This window comes from Phoxinus phoxinus (assembly GCF_949152265.1).
Source record: "Phoxinus phoxinus genome assembly, chromosome: 4".
NCBI classification, from domain to species: domain Eukaryota; kingdom Metazoa; phylum Chordata; class Actinopteri; order Cypriniformes; family Leuciscidae; genus Phoxinus; species Phoxinus phoxinus.
Window position 1 is genome coordinate 34,937,631 of NC_136879.1, and position 16,675 is coordinate 34,954,305.

Sequence of the window (16,675 nt, forward strand, 5' to 3'; positions counted from 1 at the left end):
TGTGTGCGTGTGTGTGCGTGCGTGTGTGTGTGTGTTGTGTGAGCGTCCCAACCCCATAGAAAACATGTGGAAAAGATCAAAAGTGTAGCTACGTTTCACCAGACTCGATGCCAGCAGCGATGCAATATTTGCGACAAGATAAGCTGCCAAGACACGCTGCCAAGACCAGCAACATGACAAATCTGACGAAGCACTTAACAACGCACAGAATAAACGTGAGAGCCAACACAGACTAAAAAAAAAACACTTTTTTATTAATAAACAATTAAAATGTCTCCTTGCTATTTTTCCCCGACACATTACAATCATAAGGCTACTTTTGCCAGTGCTTTGCGGCATGCTTTTTTGTGTGCTGAGTGTGAGGCATATATCCCGCCCCCAGTAGCCTATATTTAATTCAATTCACATTTATATATATAGCATTTTTCACAATACATATCGTTTCAAAGCAGCTTTACAGAAAATGCATGTGTATAAATTACAATTTAGAGTGTTATCATAGGTGACTGTGTTCGTAAGTGATGCATTTCAATTAAATTTTCATTCAGTTTCATTGTTAAACAATGCATTAAGTTAAGGCAGAAACAACGAGCTCATTGAAGTAAAGAATACATGTTGTTAAATGATTAGGATACATAGCATTGGTGCTTTTTTACAGACTCAAAATATGTGTAAAAAAGCCAACTAACGGAAAAATAAAACCAACGTTTTTTGAGGTAATGTTGTGAAAGTTTTTTATTTTTTCTGAAAAAGTTTAGTACAGGAACCGGTATCGGAGTCAACGTATTGGTAAGGTATTGGTAAAATTCTAACAATACCCATCCCTAGTCGATCAACGGCTGTCCGAATTCGCTCACTCGTTTTCATTCACTCCTTCAAGTGAACTGTATTAGTGAACTGATGTAGGGAATAATGATTGAGGGTTTAGGGGGCGATTTCGGATTTAGCCTCGGACTGGAAGATCAAGACCAAAATCATTTAAATATGCTCTTCGACTAGGACTTGAGGATCAAGAGTTAGTCGTCTAATTTTTTAAGATTGGTCATAACTTTTTTTAATTAAGTTACTTAAACATGTAGATTGATGTCATTTGAACCCAAACAATTACCCCTTGGCTAACTGCTAGTTGGTCTGACTCAGTCTAACATGACTGTCTTTATGCAACTGGTCCCTGGTCTCTGTCTTGACTGACACAAATGAGCTGGTCTCAACTACAACACTTGTAGCCCCCTAAACCCTCAATCAGCCAGCAGTCATATCAACCTGTAGCCCAAGACTGGTTTCCCACTGAAGCTAAGCAGGGCTGAGCCTGGCTAATACCTGGGTAGGAGACCTCCTGGGAAAACCAGGTTGCTGCTGGAAGAGGTGTTAGTGAGGCCAGCAGGGGGCGCTCACCCTGTGGTCTGTGTGGGCCCTAACGCCCCAGTATAGTGACGGGGACACTATACTTTCAAAAAGTATGATGAGACGTTGAACCGAGGTCCTGACTCTCTAAAGTCACAAAAAATCCCAAATTTGCCCAGTGGCCTCTGTCCATCATGGCCTCCTAATCATCCCTATATACTCATTGGCTTCATAACTCTGTCTCCTCTCCAACAATAAGTTGGTGTGTGGTGGGCGTTCTGGCGCAATATGGCTGCCGTCGCATCATCCAGGTGGATGCTGCACATTGGTGGTGGTTGAGATCCCCCCTTCTATGTAAAGCGCTTTGAGTCCTGAGAAAAGCGCTATATAAAATAATTTAATGAATTATTATTATTATAACACTTGCATAGAGTGGCTAATTCATTAAACAATCCCTTTTGCACACAGTATTTTAGCACAAAAACAGCATTATCACCACAATCCAGTTTAAACAGGTGCTAAATGCACTAAAATGCTGCAGCATCAGTTTTGTCAGTGCATGTCATTGAGTTCTATGCAAACTAGGCTTATTATAGATGAGCTTTACTCACAAAACTTGGTGCTTTTTTATCTAAAACCACCTGAAGAATGCAAGCGTTACAGTCTTGTCAGCAGTTATTCATCGAATGATAAAGAAAAGCATTATAATCCAGATGAGCAGTGTAGTCGAGCGCCTTTCAGCATGTGAAAAAGTCAATTCAGGTGTCTCGATCGCAGTGGTGGAGTTCCAGAAAAGTACGCCAGATCATGTTTCTCATCCCTCCACAAACGTAACACTCAGAACCCATCCGCAAGATTCTGCCTGTATTGGCAGCACAAGCGGTTTGGGCGATTTTGTGCTGGTAACTGATCTGCACAATTCCTGCATGGTGCAAAAACAGTGTGCACAAATATACAGTGCTGTCAGGGGCAAATCTACCGAGGTTGGTTTTAACACAAGTTGTTTACTCTTGTCCTCCAATTGGGATCAACAAGAGTGCATCTTGTTGCTTGTCTCTGCTTGGTTTTACAACAGAACAACCTCATGTCCTCCCTCACTCCGTTACTTGCCAAAACATAGAGCACTGGGTCCACCACACTGTTCAGGCTGGATAGTGCAAGGGAGCAAGTGAAGGGTAAGTGCATCGCTTGCTCAAAGATGCAGCTTTGTTTATCTCCCACAGAAAAGAAAGCGATGGACCGTATCATCAGGAGGATGTGGTACGGTGCAAAGCAGAAGGAGAAAATGCCGATGACTCCCATTGACAAAAGCCTGACTTTGCGCTTGCCTTGCTCGTCCACCCCTCTGCTTTGCTGCACCTTGGATGCGATCAACCAGTAGCAGACCGTGATGATCACCAGCGGCAGGAGGAAACCAATTCCGACCCGTATCAGGTTGAACATCGCGATGCGTTCTGTCATGGGGAAGGTCTCGTAGCACCTCTGGTCGCTGTCGTCCAGCGGATCTGGCAGCTTGTCCAGGTACAGCACCAAACAGTGCAAGGCCATGACAAAAATGTAGACCAGCCCACAGATGATCCAGGCGTAGCGCTGGCGGCGGAAGGCTTGGACTCGCAGAGGGAAGGTGATGGCCAGACAGCGATCGATGGATATCCAGCAGAGGATATAGATGCTGATGTACAGGTTGGAGTAGTAAAAGAAGCCAGCCAGACTACAGAGTCCCTGGCTAAGGGTCCATTTGTGGTTGTTGCTTAAATAATAGATCCACAGAGGCATGGTAAGGACATACAGGAGATCCGAGACAGACAGGCCGAGAAGATAGATCCCTAGAACGTTCTTTCTGCAGATCTGCTGAATTATGGGACCAATGGTGACCAGGATGAACAGCAGTCCCAGGATGAAGGCGATGATATAGATGGACATCAGCAGGGGACCTGCCGACGGGTTCATGATCACACATGATGAGTTGCTTGCGTTGGATGTTGCGTTCATCATAATCTGTGTGCACAAAGAAAGCTTAAATTGAATCAATTGGAGAGTGAATGGCACTACATGCAATTAGTGATGGCAATTTCAAAACACTGCTTCATGAAGCTTCGAAACCTTTACGAATCAATGTTTCAAAGCGTGTATCAAACTGCCAGAGTCACGTGATTTCAGTAAACGAGGCTTCATTACGTCATAACTGTTTCGAAACACTTCAAAATTTCAATGGTTCAACGCTGGGGGGGCGATGATCTCTGTCAACCCATGACTCATGAGGAGTCACTGAGAACCAATGAACAGGTGTCTGTTGGTTTTTAAGTGAACAAATAAAACAAACCCTGACAATTGATAAAAGAATATAGACGGTTACACTTTATTTCGATAGTCCACTTTAGACATTCTACTAACTATAAGTAACTTTTCAACTACATGTCAACTAACTCTCATTCGAGTATTAGTAGACTGTAGTAGACTGTCAGTAAACTGGTAGGTTAGGGTTAGTTGTTAGGGTTCGGATTAAGAGAATAAGTTGACTTGTAGTTGCCAAGTTACTAATAGTCAGTAAAATGTCTGTTGGGGGACCAACAAAATAAAGTGTTAGCAGATATTAAGCAGACAGTCTATTAATACTCTAATAACAGTTAATTGGCATGTAGCTGCAAAGTCACTTTGGTGTGTCCACCAAAGTGTTTTTTCACGCTGCTGGCTTTATTTTTCTATTGTTGTCAATGGGAACGCCGCGTTTTTAGAACGCCAGGAGCGTAACGAGGCGCTGAGCGAGTATTTAACGCTCAAGTGCTGAGCGCTCGGCGTTTTTTACAGGTCGCCGAGAGTTGAAGAATGTTCAACTTTAGGTCAAACGCAGCGCTCATCACTGTCACTTTTTAGCCAACCGTCCAATCACAGTGGAGGAGGGGCGGGACTAATACCACACGGACCAACGGATATTCTGTATCATAGCAACGATGCGTCTCAACTGAAAAAAAAACTGCGCTGCCAAAACGCTCTCAAGCGCCCACAGCTCGGCGTTTTCAGCAGAGCGCCTAGCGTTTTCAGGTGGCTAAAAACGCTTTGGTGGACACACGGCCTTATAGTTAGTAGAATGTCTAAAGTGAACAGTCAAAATAAAGTATTACATAGACACTTGATAATCTTATTAGATGATCGCATTTGAAAGATTTTACTTTAAAAAAAAATATCAGGTGTTTTTATGCATGTTTGGTCTGGGTTTTTGTTGCATTTACACTGTTCTGACCACTAGATGTCACCGTGGAGGCGGGTGTCGGATTGTTTCAAAGCCTCGACAAAATACGGCACATTTGCTTCAAACTGTTCCAGTGTTCCACGAAGCTTCGATCTGCCCACATAAACAATTTTTATATTACCAATTACATTAAATTATACACATACATATATATTATTTCTCTGAAAATACATTCAGACATAGGCCTATTTCTCTGAAGTTCAATCCTGTCAAAACAATTAACTCAACCATCTGATAATCACAAATTGCTTACAGAAAAATGTGATTCTTTTGATTATAGAATACATTGCGCTAAAACCACTGAACGGCACTAATAACACATTTCTGCATCAGAAAATGTATTCTTTTTCAATTCTAACCTCCTTGAACCCTGTTTTTAGTTTACATTCATAAATTGAATCTAAATTAATTTGAATCTCAATTCAATGGAAAATTGTGTTTAATACTGGTATAAATAGCACAATTCAACACAGTCCTTGCATAATTTACTGTTGCATAGTTTACCTGTATTATTTGTAGTCAGACTTTTGTAACCACCACAAATACATCTATGGATAAGTAGATTGCGAGTGTAGTAGCCTCCCTGAACAGCCTAGTGGCTGCATTTAGTGTTGCTAGTTTCATAAGCATCATTAAAGTATACTGTACAGCTACTTTTCAGTTTGCATGACCGATACTGATCAGTACTTTTAGTAATGTGAAATAGTGGTAAACCACTGACGTTTATACGTTTTTTTTTTCTTCTATGATGCGGTTACCCTCGGCTAGACGTTATTGCTGTTGTTATTGATGCAGATGTTGTCATGGTGCACAATATAGTGATGTTTAACAAGGTCCTTTCTGTAAGTAATCACTTTCAGGTGGTCATTTTAATTGCAATGACAGGAGTGAAAAATGTATCTATTGAAAGGGTGACAGACTACATGTGCTCATTAACTACTCATGAGAGAATTTACATTGGTCACCAGGCACGCAACCAGAAACATAAAAAAAATCCAATTGATAACAACAAAATTGCGCTTTCTGCAAGATGCAGAATGTGGTTTCAGTGAGAACGGAACAACATATATGATCCTTCTTACTTCTTACTCAAGTCAAGGTGCAATGTTTAACCAGCCAAACCGAACAGCAATGATTTATTGAAAGTATGCAGGATAAAACTTGCTCGTCAAATAAAATCGACTGCAGTATGAATATAGCCTAAATGAAATGTCTTTCACTCAAAATTTTAAAAGGGACATTTTAAACATCTATTTACACACTACACTCCCCTAAAAATCAAGGGTTCCAAAGTCATTCTTATCAGAAATGACAACTTGCGGAAAGTCTATTAAAAATACACAATGGGTAACAAAATGTCATCCTGCTGCATGTGCCATGATTATAATGGAGAATTAAACAAAACAAAAATATTACTCTGAAAATTATTGTACTCAATAGTGGTTTCATTTTGGATATAAACACTAAAATATTGCACAAATATTACCCAGACAGGATGAAAGTAATCTGTTAACTCTGGGATTAACAGCATTCTTTCCTTGTCTGTTCGCTATATACTTTATATGTTGTTGATTTTAAAGGCAAAATGTCGCGCTTGGTGTTAAACTTAATTTCATGGTTGAGCAAACGTGTTCTTTTGTACCGGCAGGGAAGTTTTACAAGTTTTGTAAAATGTGCCTGGACTGAGTGGGTTTATAATAGATTTAAGCCTCAACTCTGTTATTATTATTTTTTAAAGGTTTCCAGACGCTTTTGCCTGCACAGATCCTTGACATCATCAATATTTGTCAGTAGAGCCTTTACATCTGTTCAGATTCTTCACACATGCCATGCATTTTCTCCATTAACACGAGTGATGAGCTATACACTGTGAATTATCTCTTAAAGATGCCATTCATATAGAATTTTTAAATGTCTATAAGGTTCATGTCTGAGCTGCTTAGATAATTTCACAGCTAGACATTTATCACTATCTGCTTGTCCCCTATGTTCCCTTGAGTTCATCTTAAATGCTATTGCTCAGCTTGTTTTTAACATTTGGACAGTCTTTTCACTTCCTGCCAGTCTCTGCTCGATTCAATTCAAGATATTGTTGCCGACCTACACAGCTGCCGGTCTCCACATGAAGGGTTTGCAGCTCTTCAATTCGTGCAAGAAGGTGAGAAAAGCACACAGCTCAACCACAGTAAAAAAAAAAAAAAAAAAAAAAAAAAAACCTTCAGGACCTTTATTTAAACACCAGGAAAAATCCTTATTGCTACACTTGCACTACTAATATCCTGTTCTTGTAGATATCTTGATAGACAAGCATCACCAGTATTGCGCATACTGATACTGATACCCTTAATCTTAAATATTAAATGTTGATGCATAACGTCATCTCGTTTCATTTCGGCTTCAGACATGAATAATACCTCAAATGCAGCGAACTGTTTGAAACACCAGATTCACTGTTCGGACTCCTGTTCGCTATACTGCCCGATTTCACAGACAAGGCTTAAGGCTATAGCCCCAGACTAAAATGCATATTTGAGGAAATTGCACTGACATATCTTAAAATATCTTAGTGCAATTGTTTTGTCACAAGATGTACTCCAGTAATGTTTTTTCTAAGGCACGTTTAAAAAAAACTACTTAAATGTCTTAATTGAACTAAAGCCTACTCCTGGCTTAATCTAAGCCCCGCCCCTGTCTGTTAAACCAGTGGTTTGTTGAAAAGAGGTCATGCTAATCTAAATGTCAGAGCAAAACAAGACAGTGGTGGGGAAATGAGGTGGGCTCATTTGACAACCGCTCATCATGGGGCAAGTTTCTGCACAGGAAAGCAACTATACTTTCAGCTGCCTGTGCTAGTAATGTGATTTGTGCAATGTTAGTAGGCATGTGCTAAGAACATAAATGTGATGTCTAAAATCAAGAATCATATAAACTGATCCAAATCATTTCAGGTACTTTAGCTCCCCAAATTTGTTCCCCAAATGTCTTCTGCAATTTTTTATTTTTTTTTACTCATATCTGAAAACGTCAGTGATCACAGATCAGATCTATAAGGAAAAGTAATTTCACCTACTCCCACTAAACATTGGATGTCAGATAGACGTGCAGATCATGTCTATATTGGGTCCGTCGGTCCATGACCAATTCTGGACATCTATTCAACGTCCAAACTAGGTCCACAATTTGGACGTCATATTGACATTCAACATTTGACCTTTGAAATGGGTAATTTTTTGGACGTCATTTGGACGTCTATGACAGGTGCAGGAAATTTACATGATTAATATATTATATTTACAAATATCAACATTGTTGTTATCAACATGATTAATACATATGAATACAGATTATTAATAATTATTTAAGATCGTTTTCCAAAAACTCCATTTGATTGTCTCAGCACCAGGTGATAACTGGAGACGCAGTTTAATATAGTTTTCCTGTAGCTCAAACAGTAGAGCGTTGGTGCTTGCATATAAATATAAATGTGTAATGCAATGTAAGTCACTTTGGATAAAAAGCATCTGCCAAATGCATAAATGTAAATACAATGGTACAGAAAACACGTCCTCCACCCTTTTGAAACATGGGACTACAGTTATAGAAGTTGTATAAAAACAACGTAAAATTTGATGTTGAAAAGACGTCCACAAACGACCACATTTGGACTATAAATAACCCTTACACGGAGGTCCCACGGATGTCAACATTAGACGTGCGGTAGATGTCGAAAAAAGACGTCGTCTGGCGTTACAAAACAACCCCGTCAGTGGACCGAAATTGGACGTCCAAAAATGTCATAGAAAAGACGTCACTCCGACGCCACATTGCGCAGTGGGCCCAATATAGACGGACCCAATATAGACATGATCTGAACTCATGTCCACTTGTACTGTAATTTAAAACGTATGCCTTATTATGTGAGATATATAAATCAAGTGGTTACAAGATTTACTTGATATTTTTATATTTTTGCATCTTGAGCCCAAATGAGCCATAATAGTGCCTGGGGGAATGGGGGGAAAGGGTGCATTACACCTCTTACATTTAATACATCATCAATCCTTCTTCCAAAACGTGCTTTTGTCTTACCCTGATTCACTATGGTAAGCCTATAATAAATGTTTATATTTTAGATCTAGCAGGATGGTTTGCGTAGATACATCACTCGCCGTGTCTCGTCATATCCGTAAATGGAGAAAAGTTGTTCCGGCTACTTTTACGTGCATGTGGTTTAACATTAACATTTTATAAAACATTTAAGTTCCAAAGAGCTTTTTTAAAAATGCAGTGTATCCACAGACGTCGATCTGCTTCGGGTAAGAGACCTTGAGATCTTAATGGCCTCCTAAATCTGTTGCCAATATCAAACACAGGCGAACTAACAGCATTAGCTGCTATAGAGATTGTCCTACCAGCAGTGCGTCACACTTAAATTCAATCCAGGTCTAACTGACCGACGGGTTTTAAGCAACGTGTGCACTTAACCCTACCCGAGCAAAACAGAGGAAAAATCAATAGCTGGTAACCTGAGCACACACTCTCAAAGCTTCAAAGAAGACTTTTAGAGGTAGAATTAGATTGAACCAGCAAATACACAACAGTCCCCCATACAATACATTAAAAATTGAAAGCTGCATCAGACACAGCCTCGGCTCTGCTGCGAGTGACGATACTGAGTGGTCCTGAAGGTTGTACGCGATGATGAAGATGTGCTGTATTCATTTGCTGTGAAGTCTATGCAAATTATACAGTAATTTCACAATATGTCGGGCTGTTTTCCTGAAAATAAGATACTTTTTTTTTTTTTTTTATGTCTGATTTACGTCACCGACTAAGTGGGCAAGGTGGTGTTCCCTTTAGAGATTAAAATGTTGTGGTTGAAGTTAAGATCAAGCGTCGCCAAACAGAAACTGCACATTAGGCTACACTCATTTCACACATAGGCTACAGTAGGCTGGTACAGGAGCAGCACGCGCTATAGGCCTAGGCACCTACTCCAAAGGGAGTAGGTGTGAAACGGGCTGGATATTATTTAGGCTACTGTTGTTGAAATGTATTAGCTTTACAACTAACAACCACCGAACAACACCCCAACATATGCTGTGAATCTCTGAATCTCTGATGCTTTTAAACGTCAAACATGACGATGTTTTCGGTTTTCACTCATTAAAGTTTCTATGCTTAACACCAGAGATTACAAATATGGACACAGGCCAAGAGATTCAAACCACAAAAGGGACTGTTGCCTACCATAGAAGTTCAGTGGGGGAAATCACACCTTTATAAAATCTTCCAAGTTCAGAATGTTTGTCATGAAAATCCCATAACAGATAAAGTGAGTAGCCTAATGAATCATGGCTTGATTGTGTTCACTGACTCCAGTCACTTGTGGAAAATAATTACTTAAGCATTTTTAAGAGTATTTATTACAGAAACAATATAGGCTACTTTAAAAGAATATAGTGCAAATTGAATGTCATTTTTTGCACACATAATTTCATGTTATTTAACTACAAATATATTTTTTTTACAATTGCATTAAAATATTTTAACCTGTCCTGAAATTGAATATCAAATAACACACTACCATCAAAATTATGAAGTAGCCTACTTATGTTTAGTCAACAAGAGCTAAGTTTATTAAAACATAGCAAACTTTTCAAATGCACTTTAAAGTAAACCGTTTAATTTCATTATAGCAAAGTGCACTCACTGTAAGTGGACTTTTATTTTATTAATATTAGATGATCTGCAGTTGTTGTTTTTTATATATTCTTTTAATTTTTGAAGTTCACTACAAGTGCACATTCAATACAATCAAGTGCACTTCACACAGCTGCTAAAAAATATTAAAAACAGTTCACATTTAGTGTTCCCTTAAAGGAACAGCTGTTTCAGTGCATGTTTTACATCAAATTGCGTTTAATAAAGCAAAAGTCCATGAGAGTAAAAGTACGCTGCAACGTTAGCATTAGTGAATTTTTTTGTGGGCATGTTCTAACAACTGTTTAGCTCTCAAAATGTTAGTGATAGTATTATTCAAAATCTGGGTATGCTATTTTCCTGACGTTTGTCCAGAAAGGAAAGAAGGGACAACTCTGTATTCTTCAGTCAGCAATTACTGTACAGTATTGATAAACACATAATCTACTTTAATGGAGAGTTCCTGTCCACTTCCTTTCCCTTAGCTTACATAATGTGTTTACACTGCTTTATTCTTGTTTTGCTATGGTAATTACAGGTCTAATGAGCGCCCCTGAGAGCTGTTGAGATTCAGGCTGGAGGTCTGGTAAGAAGAGTGGTGGGCTGGAGCTCCCATCCTGAGGCAAACACACACTGAATCTGCAGGAAAATTATGTAATTGCAGGGAAAAAAACGAACTGTGTCGCCAGTGTCTTCACCTTGCATCATTTCAATGTCAATGTCTTTGTCATTTCAGTTATAACTTCTGTTAAAGGCACAATATGTAAGTTTTGTCGCTAGAGGTCGCTTATTCAACAATAATAAAGGCGTAGCTTTATTATTGTTATGGCGTTTATTATGGCGTCACCTTTATCAAGGTGACGCCGTGAATAAGCGTGGAATCATGGGAGGTGTCGTCTTCACCTCACCAGCCAATGAAAGGCAATCTGACGGGACTCGTGTTCATGGATTGGATGAGCTAATTATTAAAGTTTTATCAGCGTTACTGTGACGCAGGGCGGCGCCGAGAGACTGGGACATTTTAGGTTGCTGTTTTTTACTATGCTTAAATGCCGCAGTCGGCCGCTGCTGCTCCTTTTATTTGGTTGTTTATGCGTATTTTAAGTTACGTTCAACGTTTGCCTACTCCTTCCCTAAATGTCAATGTTGTTACAGTTACGTTTGATCACTTAAATGTACATTATTTCATTTGTACAGCCTCAAGTGCTGAAGTACTTCTCATGGTCACTTCATCTGATGAATAAAAATTGTGGTGTAACGCAGCAAAGTTTTGGTCAAAAAATTATTTGAGTGTGATGAAAGTTGTTATAACGTTATGTTACTACGTTCTCTCGGTGGCTGCTATGAGATGCTTGTTGCACACTATAAGCTAGATTGACATTCGAATATAATATTAATAAAATCTGGATGACTTATGTTGATAAAGGCATGCAATTCATTTTAAAACATTGTATGGTGGAGAAAATGCTGTATTATAAAGCTCTTTCTGATTTTGCTATCTTTGACAATGTAGTGTTATAACTTATTTGTGACTCTTAAACATGTTACTCACGGCAAATCAAGAAAACGAGGTTCAAACAATAAGACTAACCGTGTTAAAACACATAATGTATTAAAACGTCTCTCTCACGGTCTCTGTGGAAGTAAAACCAGAAATCGAGGGTGTGGGACACAGGACATTGCTGGTTAAAATTGCTGATTTCACTGAATTTAAACATTGTCGGCAAAAACATTTGGGATAATGCAAGTACCGGTACACAAGTCAACAAAATATATAACATTGGTTTAAAGGTACCATATGTAAGATTTTTGGACTAAAATATCCAAAAACCACTAGAACAATGCACAGACGTACAGTATGACCCAAAAACCCACCATGGGTCATGCAATAAGGAGATGGTTGATCACACATAAAAATCAGACTAGTCTGCTTCTTTCTTTTTTTTTCAAGTTAAGCACTTTCTATTTAAAAACCTATTGGGGTTTGGAACTGTGCACTCATGCTACGAAATGGGCACCATTTTTGTTTTCCAAGGATGCTCTTTTTGGAAAATAATATGGAAATAGAATTTTGTCTTTATTCATTCTATATATGATGGTAAAAAATTTGGCAAGATCAACAACAACAAAAAAGGATGCTGATGTAGTGCCGCTGCTAGTCATTTTGGTGCCCTAAGCATAATTGCATAATTCCTTTATGATGCCTATGAATTCCTTTATTATGGGGGGTGGGATGATATTACATGCTTTTCATGAGGCACACGCGCGCGGTCTCTTGCTCTCTCTGCCGTGCACGCGCTACGCGGTTTGGAGCACAGTCTCTGTCTCGCGGGCGTGCTTGCTCTAGATTCCGGAGATTTTAACTAGTTTGCGGGCCGCTTTCAATATGCTATTTTTTTTGGTGCCCCCTCAGCTCTTGGTGCCCTACGCACAGCGCGTGGTGGGAGCGGCGGCACTGATGATGTTATGATGACAGTTTAAAAATGTGAATATAAATATGATAACAGGGTTGTTGACACAGTTTTACTTATTTTTTTTATTTTTTTTGAAGATGCACATTTTTATATCATGATACAGGGTTGCCACAGAGCCTGGAGACACAACTTCAAAGCTTTTTAATAATACATTACACATACATTAAAATACTTTAAATTATGTCTCCAAACTGTGAATCAACCATCATATTTTTTGGTTTAAATAAACCCATAATTACGTCATCATTCTTTCAAGAACTCTTCAAAGATAAGAGAAATGTCAACCCTGTCACCGCATGATTTTGTAAGTGACAAATGAAAGTAGTAATTTATAGAAACATCAGCATAGAATTCAAAGAGACAACTCATACTTTACTGATATCGTGAGATCAAAAAACCTGTCAACAATATAACCTTTTTGAAGGTATAATTATCTTCCAAAATTTAGCACGTTAGCTTGCTTTGCCACAATGCAATTTATTATATTAGGCCTACACACTGTTTTTTGTATGATAGAATGTACAAAAATGTACTTTCAAATCTCTTTATCAAGTGGGACCCCAAGCAATTTTGCATTTAAAAGACGTCTAATAGCCATCCAAAGTAACATTTGGGCAAAATTTGGACTGTCAGTGAAAATTTTATAGATGTTTAGTTTAAAGTGTGTATGTCAGGTTAAATTTTTTTTTTAGATATATTAAATAAGGTTTAGATGTCTGAGTGAAAATGTAATTATCATTAAAATTATTACTGTAACTGCCCTACAATAAGCTTTATAGCCATTTCTGTCAAGATCATATTTTTAAAACGCAGCTGAGCTGTGACGTCATACAAGGGAGACGTGCCAACAAAGTTCTATTCAAGTATGGAGAGTTTTGAGTCTGAGGAGATGCAAAATCCCCCTCAAACCTATACGATGGCCCACAGCCATACAATTTTGAGTCTCCCAGGCGGGAGACAGATGAGGAGCCAAACAGAAATGTAAATAATTCATATCGAAGAAACATAAATATCTGGTGTGAAGAAGAACCAGTGGAGAGTTGGTCAGGTAATGGTAAGTATAGGCGTAACGGTATGTATTCGTATTGAACCGAAACGGTACGGGTGTCACGGTTCAGTGCATGAATATACACGGAGAATACACAGTATATATTTAAAAAAAATTTAACTCGCGTGCAAATTAATTAATGCGGAACTACTGTTAGATACGCGGGTTATTTAGGGACACCTAATCTGTAGCTCCGCCTTAGCTCTGAAGCTCCGTGGCTATAATGAACAGGCTGCGATCGATGTCAATATTGCAATGCTGGAATATGTTGGTTGGTGTGTGTGTGTGTGTGTGTGTGTGTGTGTGTGTGTGTGTGTGTGTGTGTGTGTGTGTGTGTGTGTGTGTGTGTGTGTGTGAGAGAGTGAGAGAGGGAGAGAGAGGGGCGCGATCGACGTGCTTCTACTACAGTAGCATACACCGTAGGCACCGCATCAGCTACCAGTCTCAATCGGGTTTTAAATCCCATTTTATAAGAGATCTCCAACCGTAGTCCTTCTCAGTGAAATGGGCGCTGCAAATGACCGAAGTCTTGGATAGCGAAGCAGAACTGAAGTCGGCGCGTTTGGTCCGAACAAAGTTGACCCAGGCACGGAACACAGTGGACTCTGTGACCGGTTTTAACGGTGTTTTTGCACCCAGCACAAACGCAGTAATTCACCATCGTGAAAATACGCCTGCGTATACTAACGACCTAACTTAAATAACTAAATAAATGTCCTAATCACTAATTCTCTCGCTCTATCACTCGTGCAATTATCAACACAGCTCAGCGAGCTGGGGAGACGTCTCCCTGTTATGACGTCAAACGTTTCGTTTGGAATGAGGAGCAGTTTTAAGGGAGGACTGAAAATAACGAACTTTTTCATCTTATATTCTGCCTTTAGGAATCGAAAAACATACAAAACAATATATCAACTTGTCAAACGTGTATTTCCCCTCACTATTTTGTGTTAATCAAAATAAAAAATTTAACCTGACATACACACTTTAACAATAGCCCAAGAATAGACTAGTCACCAACGCATGGCTACGCATGAACATGTCAAAGAAATTAAACCAAACACCTTGTAATCTCTGTTGTAATATCTCTCATGATGGAATATCATACATCTCGCAAGTTATTTTGGCAAAAACGACGTTACCAAATTCAAGGTTATTTTGTCTAGAAGTGCTCATAGCCAGACTATATCGGGTCTATAGTTAAAACGGTAAAATGACGGCTATTGCTTGCTGGCATCCAAGTGTTGTAAACATTTTAAGTCACTAGGATCAAGTCTCTGACAACTGCATTGGTAGAGTTACTATCTATAGCAGAGGAACCAAGCATGTCCACCCTCTGATTTGATCTCATTTATACACACACGCTCATTCTCCATTACAAGTTCTTGTATTGAAACCAGCCCGGAAAAATGAGAGAATCTCACCTGCAAATCAACACAACGAATGATCAAATGTTCTCCACCAGTTCCACCGGTGTCCACCAAATCTCAGCAGTGTAACTTTACAACCTCAGCCCCAAAACCTCCTCAAGTCCAGCTGCAGTCCCGCGTGACCTCAGAGAAAAGACTTTCTCAGACATGAAGAGGGTATCATGCACTTCAACAACGCTTGCTGCCCGGAGATGATCAAAAGTGACCCTGTGAGAGCAGGTTCGGCCGCTGCACTTCGCGCTGAGTGGATGGAGGAGAGAGGGAGAAAGGGGAGGAGAGATAAAACCTTTCTAACACATGTATGTCTACAGGAAGATGTTAGGGCTTGTGGTTTTTGTTTTTAGCTGCATGTGATGAAGATGGAATGAACCACAATGAGTAAACGCCTTTTCCAGACACGGCAATGAACAACAGAAGATGAGAAACTTCCATTGTACAGTCTTGCTTTAGACGCCTGCCGCAACTTCCTGTTTAACAAAAACAGAAACTACAATCTTTTCGCTTTTTTTTAGCAACTGCTGTAATGGAATAAAACCATAATTAGCATTATGAGCCATCAGTCTTTTTTTCTTGATTTTAGACGCCTCCGCATGTATAACCTTTCCAGAATCAAAGCTTAATTAAAGTATCTTTTTCTTTTTTTAAGACATGCTTCTGCAACCAAATGTTCTCTTAAACCAAACCACCAACTGTTTCTCGGTCTGAGGTATTCTGTGAAATCTGACACTTCCTGGAAGTTAAATTAAGTTAAACATATATAAACCTAATATTCTCTTAACTAAATATTTAAAGGTTATGTTCCGCTGGTAAATGTGAAGCAGTTCACCTATATTTGATTTAAAAAAAAAGGTGTTTTGACATTTCATTGAATCCATTATTGACTACAACTGAGCCAGTAATGGGAAGGACTGAGACTCGTAATTAAGACTCTTTTATAAATCATGTTTAATGGAGTTTCACGCCGTTTTTACTTACAGTATTACTGTGGTTCGTGTGCTTCTTGTTTCTCCTGGTTTGCATTCTCATTAATTTCACATACTGACTGATTTCTACAGAGCGGTTTCTGAATTACTTCATATGTTGTGTTCCTCTAAAACTGTCTTGGCAAATATTAAACTTTCCATAATGTTTTAACTTTGAGGAAACAATAACTTTTGTAGATCTGAAACAATAGAATGTTCTGTTTCAAGGTTTCATTCAGGTAACATTAGTTTGAGCTTACAATTATGGGTTCAAAAGAGGTTACGCTAATACCACATTTGATAGATATGGACATTTAAATAGTTATTTTGTATAGTAAGTGTATTTGACCACATTACAATGCTTTAACGTTTCATTCAGCACCTTTTAAAACATCTATACTATCGTTTAAACGTTTGGGGTCGGTTACTTTTATTTTATTTTATTATAAGTCTCTTACGCTCAT

The 16,675-nt window shown here is 38.9% G+C and overlaps 1 protein-coding gene across 1 annotated transcript; it reads right to left on the reverse strand.

The window, feature by feature from the left end:
- Nucleotides 1-234: 234 nt before the first annotated feature.
- Nucleotides 235-15,612, reverse strand: gpr184 (G protein-coupled receptor 184). Its single transcript, XM_079609490.1, has 2 exons — nt 15,244-15,612; nt 235-3,342 (listed from the first exon to the last, which is right to left on the reverse strand). The coding sequence occupies exon 2, from the start codon at nt 3,337-3,339 to the stop codon at nt 2,335-2,337; it is 1,005 nt and encodes a 334-aa protein (XP_079465616.1). The 5' UTR covers nt 3,340-3,342; nt 15,244-15,612; the 3' UTR covers nt 235-2,334.
- Between the last annotated feature and the right edge of the window lie 1,063 nt (nt 15,613-16,675).

What these genes read in the sequence shown, in the direction of transcription:
- gpr184 (XM_079609490.1), bottom strand. Translation starts at nt 3,339, where the DNA reads ATGATGAACGCAACATCCAACGCAAGCAACTCATCATGTGTGATCATG.